Source organism: Mercenaria mercenaria, chromosome 6 (genome assembly GCF_021730395.1).
Source record: "Mercenaria mercenaria strain notata chromosome 6, MADL_Memer_1, whole genome shotgun sequence".
NCBI classification, from domain to species: domain Eukaryota; kingdom Metazoa; phylum Mollusca; class Bivalvia; order Venerida; family Veneridae; genus Mercenaria; species Mercenaria mercenaria.
Window position 1 is genome coordinate 88,378,335 of NC_069366.1, and position 14,040 is coordinate 88,392,374.

The window sequence follows — 14,040 nt, forward strand, 5'->3', positions numbered from 1 at the left end:
AATATGTTTACTTATAAAATTCAGCTGAAATAATCATCGATTTCATTGATAATTGACATGTTTTTAAAAGACATGAACATTTAACGTAACGTATTTTAAACAGCTGTTACAGATAAATGTCCTAATGCTAAGATGACAGAAACAGGAATGTTATAAAAACCAAAAAATTACCAATGGGGGAGAGCCCGCAGCCTATGCTGAAACCCTTCATTTGATACTATATATGCATGTCATGATGTCATGTGTTAAAGATGACAAATATGTATCTATATTACACCATTTTGCAATGATTTAGCGACAACTTGTCATACACATACATATAATGTGTAGGAAATGAGGAAACGAAGAAATTGCATGAATGTGTAACTTCTACACAGTTTGGTAAAATTTATTTTCAAATTTTTTTCTGATCAGTAGTAAAGTTTGGTCAGAGAATCATCTTACAGGGCAGCGTAAAAGTTTTCAAATTTGCAAGTTTTGGTGCCGTCTCTAACAGGAAGGGAAAAAGTCTATAAAACACAAACATAAAACAAGAGTTCTGCAGATAGCCCTCAATAACACCATGACCAAATTTCAGAAGATATTTTCAATTTTCAAAGCATATTTTATAAACAGGACACTGTTTTATAATGATAAAAGGGAAGTGTCCCGCTGCAATACACACTAACCTTAGTATACATTATAACTACCATAGGTAAACATTTAAATGTAAAATATCCATATGCAAACAGAGATTTGGTTTGGAATACTCCGTAACTGTCAATACACCACATTTGTAGCCGGATAATATTTGTTTCCACAAAAAAATAAAAAATAAAAATAAAAAATAAAAACGTTAAATCTTAATTCAGCTATTTTGAAGATATTTATATACTCCTGGGTGGTTTGTAATTCACTGTTATAAGACAAAACAAATGTTTAAAGGTGTGTAAGCAGCACCAGAACAGAATCAAAGAGTTTCAAATATCTATGTACAATAAAAAAAGTTGCAAATCTTATGTCATACAGATACAAAATTGTTGGCTGAAAAACACGTCAAGTTTTCAATTGTTTACGATGTGCCAGCAGGTATCTGGATGAAACATCAGAACCAGTACTATAACTACATGAATGTACTGTCAGAAGGTCCGCAGTAGTAAACGTTACAAGCTAAATTACTAGCCAGCCTGAAGTTACTGGAATGGAGCCGCAATGTGTAAAAATCAGCGAAATGCTAGAATTTACTGCAACACCTTTATCTATGGGCACACTATAATCTTGTATTTTTGTCTGCGTCATGATCGCGTCTATGGGCGATCTCAACCACTCCGTACAACATCATTCCTACACACAGGAAACCCATACAAATGTATATTTTAACGTTCGTGCACAGAAAGTTCTGGCAAGCAAACGCAATGATGAAGCCGAGAGATTCCCACAGTCGATAATTTGCAAACGCTGCCTCCGAATCCTTGGTCCACAGCATTCCATACAACGCTGAAAGAAAACAAAAGCGTTTCGGTATCAAACTGCGTTTAACTTCTTTAAAACTGCATATCGCTGTTATTTGTGTCTCTTAATTAACAGTGATTCATAGAAACATATACCATATAGGAAAATACTTATAAAATATTATTGTCCAAAGCAACCAACACTAATGCGGTAAACACTGTAACGTAGTCCGCCGTTTTCTTCTTTCTTTATTTAATTACCATGTGCGGGCTTATCAAAATGCTTTGTGTGATAATACATACATATGAATAACAAAAGATTCTTATGACAAGGTGTATATTAAAGGGGGTACGGATAATCGGCATGATTTCTTTTATCACACAACAAGTATAGGTTACCATTTATCTGCGTCTGTATCACTGCATCTCCCATCCCCCACAAAGCAGCAAATATATAGAACAGATAAACCTGTTCGTTGTTTGGTTTCCATAGCAAGAACGTTATCTGTAGACCTCCATGAAGCAGAAAAGCTGAAATATCAATTAGTTTTTTTAAAGATATTTTAATCACAGTTAACCTTATATCGCGCTATTATTCCTCAACTGACATCACAAACACTGAAACATATCAAATATAATGAGAAACGTGCTCAAAAGTATCATTCGGTAACATACAAACATCGAACATGACTTGCAGATAAGATCGAAAAATGTTTATTTCGAAGCTTATGATATTTATTAAGGAGTCATCTTTCTGAAAACTCGAATTTCATTAAAGGTCAATCACTACTCATCACATAAAATCAGTATTATTTGAAACCTAAGGTGCCTTTTACAGTTTTTTTTTTTCTTTTTACGGACGAACATATTTCTTGTACTGAAAAGTTTTTGGTAATACAGCTTAAATTTTACTTTGGTTTGTTACCAGACCTGATATCTTAGACTCGGCTCAAAACAAGAATTGTGTAAGAGACTTATATCTTTTCAAAGTACATGCATCCAGTGAACATTAAAATTCAAATGTTATTTTGCAAAACCAGAGTACATGTACTGCATTACCTAGAAGAAAGAAAGGGGTGTGCCCTACGAACTGCACAAGTCTTCCGAAGGAAAATGAACAAATTGCATCAACAACACCATAACAGATCATCACAAACCCAATGTCCTCAATACCCAAAGCACAGGCGACGAAAGACTGAAAATAAAGACATGTAAACTTAAAGCGTTGAAATAGAAAGTGCGTTCATAACATCTGGCTCTGAAAGTATAAAAGCTGAGAACATAGCCTTTCCACTGGAAGGTTTGAAGGCAGTACATTTTATTAAAAAAGCAACCACTACTAAATGCCAAAAGGTTTTGACAAAGAACCAATCTGTATACCGAATATAACACAGTGCAACTTCTAAAAGTCCATTACTGACTTCAAAGTTTCCAGGAATAAAAGAAAAGCCGTAGTTTCAAAAGACTTTTCTTTTAAAGATATATCATGCGCATATTTCACTAGAATATTTTTTCCACGAGATATTAAATTCAAACGTAGTAAATCCTCTTCAAGCGTATCTAATTTGACGTCTACATACTCGTATGTATAAAAAGCTGTATGTATACTGGTACTGATGATAAACCCGGACAGATGATAAAGTCGACCACCTTGGAATTATTCGATTGAAATCAGTTATTTATAATAATTGAGAACACCATCTAATAACAACCAGTTACAACACCAACTGGTGTAAACAAAAGCAAAATTTGTAAATATTCTGTATAAATAAATGACTTACATTTATTTATCTGTATTTATAACAAAATATTTATTCAAAATTACTGGGGAAGAGGGTGTTTTTTACGCATGCTCATGGTCAACACATAAAGGCCTGACATTGGGTCACTTCATTATTTGATCTGGAATGACTGTTGCAGCATTTTGTGAAAGGTCAATATAATACTATGAGGACAATTTTGTAAATGACAAAGTGGTCGAATTTATCATCAGTCAACGTTCGTACAGTCACCATTTTTACATACCCCTTTCAGGGCCTCACGTCATGTGAGTTTGCTTACAAAATATAAATTTGAATTATGTAAAGTTTTCAGCAAATGTTAAGCTTTATTTTGATACCAACCATTGATAACAATTTGCAGAACTAAAAATGTTACAGGAAAAAAACACTTCATTTTCTGTCCGGATTTATCATCAGTACCAGTAGCTGCAATCACAATTAGATACCTATAGTAACAGTCATTTGTTAGTGGGAACACAAATTATTACTGTGACTGTACGTGTATTAGATGTGTAGAAATATATAGGGGACGACCTGCTTAAAAACTCCGTCAACCAGAACATATAAATTCTATGTAATATATCGAAAATGTGGATTGTGGGATTGGGCTAAACCTGTAGTAAGGAAAGTAAAAAAAGAGGTGGCATAAAAAGTATGGGAAGGGGAAAAATGGGATGGGGTGAAGGGAATAAACACCACCAACATACAAGACAATGTACACTATATGGACAAAATGCAAGTTGAAAATAGGAACACAGCTCCAGTCAGTAAGATGTATAAAGGAAATGCGTTTGGCAAATGCCAACCTCTCACTTACCCTATTTTCAACTAGTTAGACAAGACAATATAAATAATATAATTCCCCGCTGAGATTAGTTTTAACATTAGGGACGAAATACCAGACTGTATAAAGTAAAACATATACATAGGATCAATCTGAGTTAAGTTTTATTCATAAAAACAGTATCATAATTCCTCGCAAATATTTGCGATATGATACATGTTTTCAATATACCAGTGACAAAGCATCAAAACTTGTACATAGCCGCATTAATATTTATCAATCGAACATACCTTTGTATAATCTCCAGTTGCAAAGGCCTGTTCCACACCGCTGTACATTGTTAATATCACCAGCAATTTCTGATAGTTTGACCTCCAAAGATGTTTTGCCGTCTCCAGTACAAGATGAAATGAAAATTGTCGCTTCCTGCCATCCTCCCTATCCAGAGTTATCGGGTCCAAGCCAACTGCTATCACAATCACAGCTAGGACCGCACAGCCAATATAGATACCGCACACTTTATAAATCTGCAGAAATAAAGATAATTATGTAATCTTAAGAATTATAGAAATAGGATGTACCAATGGAAAACTTTTATTTCGAAGGTCTTTTATTTGAAAATGAAAATGGTTGGTCGCATCCATTGAGGTCAAGGATGGTTTCGACTAAGCGATATATTGCAACGTAATCTTGTGATGTCATACAGCTACAACAGGCCAAAAAACTCAACATTTTATTGTTTATCATTCGTTTAAATGTAGGATTCGAATTCCATAATGAAAATGAACGCTGAGCTGGGGCCTGTTTCAAAATACTTCATACGATTTTTTATTTCTCGTTCGAACTTACGATAAGAAGTATGTTCTACTATTTTGAAAGCTCTTGGTTATGCGACAATCGCACAAAGTTGCATATTTATGACAGTATTTGCTACATTAAAATCGCTGTCGCATCGATTGATAAAATGCAGAATGTGTTTTACTCTATTTTTCAATATTCGGGCATATTTTAAGATAATGAAAATATCCTGACGTAATCAGCCGTTATCAGACTATAAGTTTAACTGCCTTTTAGAATCCGACGAGTCCGTGAGAAGCATCGAAAGTTCTTGTCCCATGCAGCTGTCTTCGACATTTAGCTTACAACATAATTTGCAAGTCATCCTTTTTTTTTCGTATTCTAGTCGAAATTTTGTAAGTATTTTGGTTCATTAAGCAATTGTTAAGACGCCGTAAAAAGCATAATTTAAGAAATGTTGCAATGAGTTATTCACGCATAAAACAGAAGAAATATCATATCTTTCTTAAAATATCGTTGCTCTGTTTTATGGTTATAGTTTACTTGAAAGTAAGGACTCTGCTTTAGAATTGTCTTATACTAGTATATGTGTGGAGGCACACCATGTCTTATGTCACTTTATGATTGTTGTCTGAGCAAAATAAATTTTAAACAGGATGATGACGTTGAAAATGTTGTAACATAAATAGCTATTCCTTTCAAAATAATTATATTGATGATGATGTTACTGGAGGCATATATATATATGTTTGAAATCTAAAGGAATTATACAGATATGAAATTGATTGATAAAACCTTATCTGATCTGAATTTTCAAATGGATTTGCTCGCATCTGATATAAACAGAAATCAGCATCACATCCTTTAGCCTGGTGGCGGCAAGTAATTCTGCCTTTGCGACCAGTGCAGACCAAGATCAGCCTGTGCGTCCGTGATCTGCACTGTTCGCTATTCAGTCAGTAAGTTTTCAGTGAACATCCCTTTGATAAAGAAGTGGTACTGCACAAATTTAATGATGGACCAATCTATTATAGGAATTTTGGTTAAAACCTTACCTTATCCATGTCTGGTTTATCAAGATTGGTATTGTTGGCATCTGAAGATGGACAGAAGTCAGCGCCACAAGTTAGTAAATCTTCAGCTGTAATGTTCCTGCTCTCCGTCTTCCGGAATACTAATGATGATATCAGGTTGCCCCATATCTGGCCTGAACAATATAGCTAAATGATTGTGTATATCTGGCCTGAACAATATAGCTAAATGATTATATATATCTGGCCTGAACAACATAGCTAAATGATTATGTATATCTGGCCTGAAAAATATAGCTAAATGATTATATATCTGGCCTGAACAATATAGCTAAATGATTATGTATATCTGGCCTGAACAATATAGCTAAATGATTATCAAGTTACTGTATATCTGGCCTGTACAATATAGCTAAATGATTATGTATATCTAGCCTGAACAATATAGCTAAATGATTACTGTATATCTGGCCTGAACAATATAGCTAAATGATTATGTATATCTGGCCTGAACAATATAGCTAAATGATTATGTATATCTGGCCTGAACAATATAGCTAAATGATTATGTATATCTGACCTGAACAATATAGCTAAATGATTATGTATATCTGGCCTGAACAATATAGCTAAATGATTATGTATATCTGGCCTGAACAATATAGCTAAATGATTATGTATATCTGGCCTGAACAATATAGCTAAATGATTATGTAAATCAGGCCTAAACAATATAGCTAAATGATTATGTATATCTGGCCTGAACAATATAGCTAAATGATTATGTATATCTGGCCTGAACAATATAGCTAAATGATTATGTATATCTGGCCTGAACAATATAGCTAAATGATTACTGTATATCTGGCCTGAACAATATAACTAAATGATTATGTATATCTGGCCTGAACAATATAGCTAAATGATTATGTATATCTGGCATGAACAATATAGCTAAATGATTATGTATATCTGGCCTGAACAATATAGCTAAATGATTATATATATCTGGCCTGAACAATATAGCTAAATGATTATATATATCTGGCCTGAACAATATAGCTAAATGATTATGTATACTGTATAATATTATTTGTGGTTTCGTTGGGAGTAATTTATTCATGTGGTGTCGTTATATAAGCTATCACAAAAGCAGTCTTTAAGTGTCATTTTGTAGTCATAATATGTACCGTCCCTTACTTTGACCCAGTGTGGTTATATTTTCTAATACTTTAAGACCACAGAATACAATAAATTATTTTTCCTCATAAACCGCTCCTATGGGCGTGAGAGGTGTTGTATGTTTCATTACGGTACCTCATTGACAAATGGACAGACTCAGTCAAGCCGAGTATGCTATTATTTTACTTGGATGCGCCATGTGCCTCAAAAGGAGCGCCCTACAGATTTTATGCTGCTATAATAGTCATGTAACATTTTAAGATGGTCAATCTAATTTTAGACCTGTCATAGTTATGTTTGGAACCTGAAACTGTTTTGATATAAATGGCAGCATTTTCTTGAATTTTCAGTGTTTTTCAGTAAAGGTAGATATCAAATCGATGTGCTTTAAATTATTTTTTTCTAACCAATTTACCCAACCAAGGAAACAATTTTCTAACGTAAATGACTTATTTTGACTATAGAAGTTTAGGCATAATCATAATAAAGAAATAAAAATATACACGAAACGGAGAGGAGAAAACAGTAAGTTACATTCAACACTCACAACTCGAATATGTATGCAGCCTACCATACTGCTAACTGCTATTGAAGATTTTTTTAAAACTACAGAATATGCAAATTAGATTGACCACCTTTAGTATATGGAAGGAATTAAGATAAAAAAAAACAATGATACTGGAAGAATAATCATGTCTGTTAGCATATCATTATGTTTTACACACTACTGTGTGGTGGGAGACATACTGATTTACTCCTGTCTGTCCGTCCGTCCGTCTGTCACAAATCTTGTCCGCACTCTAAGTCGAACATTTCTCATCCGATCTTCACGATGTGTTTGCCAATAAGGCATCTGCCAAGTTCGATAACTAGCCACATCGGCATAGTCACTTCGAAATTATGGCCCTTGAAACATTGTTTTTGATAACCAAAGCACTGAAAGTCTGATTGGTGTCACAAATCTTGTCCGCACTCTAAGTCGAACATTTCTCATCCGATCTTCACCAAACTTGAATAAAAAGTGTTTGCCTATAGGTAGGTTCTCGGACAATTTCGATAAGTAGCCACATCGGTCCAGGCACTTCGGAATTATGGCCCTTGAAACATTGTTTTTGATAATCAAAGCGCTGAAAGTCTGACTGGGTTGTTTTTGATAATCAAAACACTGAAAGCCTGATTGGGTTGTTTTTGATAATCAAGGCACTGAAAGTCTGATTGGGAATTGAGAATATATAGGGAGCAGGGTTTACGCTCGAACATTTCTCATCCGATCTTATACTACTATTCAGATGATTAGGCAGTTGTGGAAGACATGCGCCTTCCTCAAAAACAGCTCTAGTTTCTATTTGCATTGATACGGTATAAAACACCTTTGTATCAAAGGATTAAGGATTATGTCAATTAACACACAATCATACACAACTTAGGACATTAAAAGTCTGTTTTTGCCGCAGAAGCGCTATCGCTAACTTACCTGACTACAAAAGCATGAATAAAACACCAAAGGATCTGTTTATCATGTCGTCAACATTAACTTACCTGACTGGAAAAGCATGAAGAAAACTCCGAAGAATCTGTTTATAATGTCATCAACGGTAGCACCAGTTTGTTTAGCATACCACGTGGCAGTTTCCGTGAGATACGTGCATTTGGCGGACCACAACGGCGCCGCTCCGAAACCTAGAATGATGGCAGATGGTACGATTGTTCCCCAAACGGCATAAAAATTTGCGCCCATATACAGGATATAGCAAAGCATGGATGCAAATACAGTCCATTTGCAACCCAGTCTGGCGATAATAAATGGTGGCGAAAACATGCAGCTAACAACAAGTGCCCCGTAGATTATCGACAGACCTCCAACACCGAGACCATCTTCTTTGTTCAAGCTGCTCTGCAGATTGGCCAGTGAGTTGAAAGATGTAAAAAGACACAGAAAGCCGAAACTGACCACAAGTAAGTTCTTAATTATTCTAGCCTTTGACATTTTGACTGTCGGTTGTTCTTTTACGACTGGAGTCAACGAGACACCAGAACCCCCAAACTGGGCACGAGCTTCCATCTCCTTCTCGCTGATCCCGTTCACTCCGTCCATTTTTAGCACAATACTTTATATGTAACCTATTCAATGTAATAAGATATGTGTCAAACAAAATATTATGTAATGTTCATAGACACGAAAATACAGTTCATTACTTCGCTCTTTTAAGATAATGTACAGTCTTGTCACATTTTAAGTGAAGAAACGCTATGTCGTGCTTTTTATATTACCCTAGAGTAGAATTGTTCAGAAAATGTTTTTCGAATTGAATTTGTCATTATCAGGTAATATTTACGTTCAAATCACGCTTTTTTGGAAAGAAAACAAAGAGTCTGTTAACATCATTGGTGCAATAATATCAAGCGTGACCGTTTCCGGAAGACTGCACGCGCGATCTGGCGTCATTCACAAAACTTGTACAAAACTGCATCGTTTGAAAACAATCTTTCAAAATTGGACATCAAAAGTTCAAATAAAACGATTAAACTATGGACAAAACTAATATTTACAACGGTAGAGTTCGAAACTGAGTTTCAGAATACTTTTTTTCAGCAGTCAAGAACTGTATTTTATCTAAAAGCGAATAACAATTAAACGTGTTTTGGGTCTTATTGGCTGTTCTATTGAGACATTCATTTTCATCTTCTTATACTCGTGGAATGCAAACCACTCATTTTTTTGTAGCAAGCTACTGTAAAAATGTAACGCGATTCATGAATTTGCAAGAGGTCCTAATGTGGGTTATTCCCATCTAAAGGCACAAAAATAGCATAAAGAAAGAAGATATTTAAACAGAAAAAACAAACATTTGGTAACTGAAATAGCATAAAGAAAGAAGATATTTAAACAGAAAAAATCAAACATTTGGTAATTAAAAATGAATTGTGAATTTGTATTTCCAAATTCATTGAATAAAAAAGAAAAAAATATTCAACGGTTTTGTAACAAGACACACATGTAACACTTTTCTTTAAATGAATATTACATTGTTCATTTAAGAAACAATTTATAGCTAAACCGTGTTTTAACTCTATTTATACACGATGGGCGGTTATACGTCGAGCGTAATAAATTATTATTACGTGCAACGTATAACCACCGAAGTCTCAATATTTCATTGTCTATATGAAATAAAGAAGGAACTGAATTGGTATAATGTAACCATTATGGGCACCGAATGGTTTTAGGTTATATAGCAGTAATTCGGTCAAAAATGTGCTTCGAAAAATGCCCCTAATAAATAGATCCTTATTTTTCCATTTATAGCGCATTTGCGCGTGAACCAGGGGGCCAAATGGGCATTATTTCACTCGTGGAATGTATTTTACATAAAATAAGACAATTTTCATGCTAATATATGCATGTTTTCGACTTGTGTACTTGAAAAGAAATAGGGTGTTTGTTCTGCGGACCGCTTTCTGAAATGCGGCAATATGAGGGTATCTGGCTTTAGTTGACTTGCATTTCACAGCATACAATTCAACGCCCCTTTTTATTTTCGTTTTCTTGACATCTTACGTAGATAGCTAGGTTTACGACGGAGCGAAAATCTAGAAACTGTATCAAAATCGATCTGAAGTAGCTGAATTTTGTATGAAACAATTTCTTGGTACATAGCCTTTATGTTGTTATCTTATGTCTGTTGGAGGATCTTGCGTGCAAATAGCTTATCAACAAAATACTTCAAAATATTCATTGACGTACCCTGCATGATAAGACTGAGTTTAATGTCATGATTTGAAAATTTATTACTCATTCATATCCTATGTTATTTGATTAAGATTGATCAACGTACATTCTTAAACGCCTTTTAAGTATTGTATGTAAAAGCGCAAAATAAACAAAGCCTTATCTGGCAAAATTGCAGTAGTTTATCACAATATGATCTGTATGTACTCTTGCCTGTAAATATTTACTTAAAGTAAAATATGATACCCTTTAAAGTTTTCAGACTTCCTTCTCTTTTGATTTTGAGAATGTACATGACAAATAATAAATCAGCTATATAGCTCTAAGTGAAGAAATAACAAAACATAAGAAATCAACCAATCAACCGAATTCAAGAGTGTTTACCAATTACACTTGCTAATTCCAAAGTGTGTCCAAATGCTAAGCATTTCCCTTGAGCCTGCATTTTCTATTTTCGTTAAAATTTCGTATATTTCATTGACTTATGTAATGCGAAATCTTTAAAATATCAATTTTATATTTCGCGTTTTCGAGATGTCAGTAGCGCTAAAAGGTGGTAAAATGAAATCAAATGACATAAACTCCCCGTTCTTGGATTCAGTGTTTTTATATTTTTGGGTCTTTTGAGATCATGAAGTCCACTTAATATCTAGGTAATTGAATTCCGCTTAAGCCGGTGTTGAGGGGCGTGAGGGGTGTTGTATATTTCATACAGACTCAGTCAAACCGACCGAGCCTGCTATCATTTTGCTTTGTTGTATTCTTTGCTTCCAAAGGATCTTCTTATAGATTTTATTACAAATAATAACATACGAAATTTGCGCGAAAATAAACCCCCGGAATTTCTACATGCGCGTATATAATATATGACTGATAACTCTTATCTAGAATACGCGTTGACACTAAAGATACATAATACGAACATAACCACTTCTGTTAACGATGGTCAGTCTAATTTTAGCAACATTTTACTGAATTTCCTTTTTTAAATAAACTGTTAGTGAACTTTAAAGAAACAAAAAGGCCATTACATACAGATAGATTTTTATTAGAAACGAATGTTTTACTGAATAAGGTGACAAATTGTAATTAGCCCTTAAAATGACATAACATAAAAAGTATTTAAAGAGCTGATTATTTGCTTTGATTTCGATATAATTTCTAGTTTTACATTGCCATTTAATTGTACACAATTTAATACCATTTAAGACTAATGAGAGGATATTTCACAAGTTGAACCCAAATGAAAACATTTGTTTAAACTGACTTTAGCTTTGGAATTCAGTTTCAGTTTCCATTTATCATGGTTGCACAAGTATCTATTAAAGATAGATAAACTTATACGTATTAAAGGCCTAGATTTTGGCAGTGGGCCAAGGGATTTCTGTCTTCACCAGCACAGTTGGGGGCTAATGACCATCACAGTATGGCTCCAATAAACAAGGGTCATTGTTTATTGGAGAGACAGTCTACCTTACAAGTGTATCAATTAGTGAGAAGGGGAAACAATGTAATTTATTTTAAATTAATGAATAAATGATAACTTTTAAAGTTATACTAGATTTTTTTTTTTGCATTTCTATGTAAAGAAAAATATTTGTTGATAAAACACAATAATAAAATAATCAGAAACTTATGTTCGCAATAATGAAATAATGAGAAACTTACTAAAAGAAATATGCAAATTTTTATTTTTTCAAATTCTGTCTGGAGAATTGTGATATTTTAGAAAAATGTGACTTTTTCTCATCTAAAGATTGCAGAATACTGTAAAAAAAAATTTTGTCTAGAATTGAAATCAATATTATTACTGTATCTTTTATCATCCTATATGTAATATAATAATAATAATAATGATTATGATTATTATTATTTTATTATAACATTAAAGTAATAGTTATTATCATCTATATAATATCAAAATAATAATAATTATTATTATCATTCCACATTCACTGAAGAAAAAATAATTCCTTTCAACTCCACTGCACACATCTTCATGGTCTAGTTGGGGTCCCTGCTGTGCTAATTGCCCTCTAATCAGTTACTGTTACATAATCGCTGATAAGCAGCAGATAAGATGGGAGTTGTATATTGGATTTGGGGGGGGGGGGGGGGGGGGGGGGGGGGGGGGGGGGGGGGGGACACTTATATAGTAGTGAATCTAGGCCTTTAAGCTTAAAGTGGCTCATTAATATGTCGGCCATATTTGGTCAAAACTGTACTTACCTTTATTTTAAAATTGCATTTAAATTCACTTTCTAGAATGTCTTTTAAATTGAAATTCAACAAAATTTTAGAAAGCATTTTCACATTTAAGCATCTTTTTTATGCAAATGAGTTTATGGAAAATTCTACTCAGACCTACAGACAGCAATGAAATATCAGACCCAGTTATCGGATAGCAATGATTCGAACAGCCTTTATATATTTTCTGTCAATGAAGGGTAAATTTTATAAGAAAATGCATTTCTATATTTATTTTTCTGTAAGAAGCAACGGAACTTATTTCAAGAACAAAAACAATGTAGTACAACCATATCACGTAAATGTTATAGATGACAGTGCTTTTGCGAATGAAGTTTTTGTTTTTTAATAGTTTATCAGTTTTACGTTTAGGTTCGTAGATTTATATGTTCAACGAAAATGTATATAAAAGACAACATATAGTTATAAATATATATTCGACAAAAGTAAAAGTTCCAGCAGATAGTATAATTTGTAATTTGGTTTTTTATTACAAACATCATTTAATATACATGTATATGGATACAATGAAATGTGTTTCAAAAACAAAAATATATACTTACAAATATATGTGAAAACTTACTAAATCACCTCAAAATTACTTTTCCTTTGAAATTTCAATACAATAAAGTTTATATTTGACAGCAATTCACTCTGATGATGACATATCTGGTGTCGTCTGTATGTTTACTAGCCGCGAAAAGATAACGCGGAAATCTTGCCCGTCATTTTACCCGTTTATGAGATAAGTGCCATGTAGGTTTTTGATAAGGTATGTTTCACTTTATTTTGTCGCAAATTCCTGGCTCATGTGCGGTTGTTATACTTACGCTAGAGACCTTAAAATGAATGGAAACAAACCCAGTTTTACGGTTACACTTTCGCCTGTATATCGCCCATGTTGCAAAGATTTGTATGGTTTAGAACATGATTTATGTTCATAAACAATGACTTTTCCCTTAGGAAAGAAGGACTGGCATTTAAAGTACATTGTTTAAAGATGATGGTTACTAATATTAAAGAATTCACCCTACTCATTACAAAATACATTATATTA

General features: G+C 33.6%; 1 protein-coding gene across 4 annotated transcripts; it reads right to left on the bottom strand.

Moving 5' to 3' along the window:
- Nucleotides 1–374: 374 nt before the first annotated feature.
- Nucleotides 375–13,720, bottom strand: LOC123548289 (protein unc-93 homolog A-like). Of its 4 annotated transcripts, XR_006685858.2 has the most exons (8): nucleotides 13,547–13,717; nucleotides 8,546–9,127; nucleotides 5,849–6,000; nucleotides 4,286–4,522; nucleotides 2,490–2,625; nucleotides 1,830–1,961; nucleotides 1,167–1,476; nucleotides 375–1,096 (listed from the first exon to the last, which is right to left on the bottom strand). XR_006685858.2 is itself a non-coding variant. In XM_045335434.2 (7 exons), the coding sequence occupies exons 2-7, from the start codon at nucleotides 9,099–9,101 to the stop codon at nucleotides 1,250–1,252; spliced, it is 1,440 nt and encodes a 479-aa protein (XP_045191369.1). In that variant the 5' UTR covers nucleotides 9,102–9,127; nucleotides 13,567–13,720; the 3' UTR covers nucleotides 375–1,249. The 4 variants fall into 4 exon arrangements, 3 of the variants coding, with proteins under 3 accessions (XP_045191369.1, XP_045191370.1, XP_045191368.1); XM_045335434.2 differs by having other exon boundaries at nucleotides 375–1,476; nucleotides 13,567–13,720; XM_045335435.2 differs by having other exon boundaries at nucleotides 375–1,476; nucleotides 13,575–13,719.
- Nucleotides 13,721–14,040: the final 320 nt, after the last annotated feature.

Bases quoted from the DNA above. Each gene is read 5' to 3' on its own strand.
- LOC123548289 (XM_045335434.2), bottom strand. From the start codon at position 9,101: ATGGACGGAGTGAACGGGATCAGCGAGAAGGAGATGGAAGCTCGTGCC. The intron at 2,626-4,285 runs GTATGTTCGATT...CTTTATTTTCAG, and splicing joins CAACTGGAGATTATACAAAG to TCTTTCGTCGCCTGTGCTTT. The intron at 1,962-2,489 runs GTAATGCAGTAC...TTGATATTTCAG, and splicing joins CACCCCTTTCTTTCTTCTAG to CTTTTCTGCTTCATGGAGGT.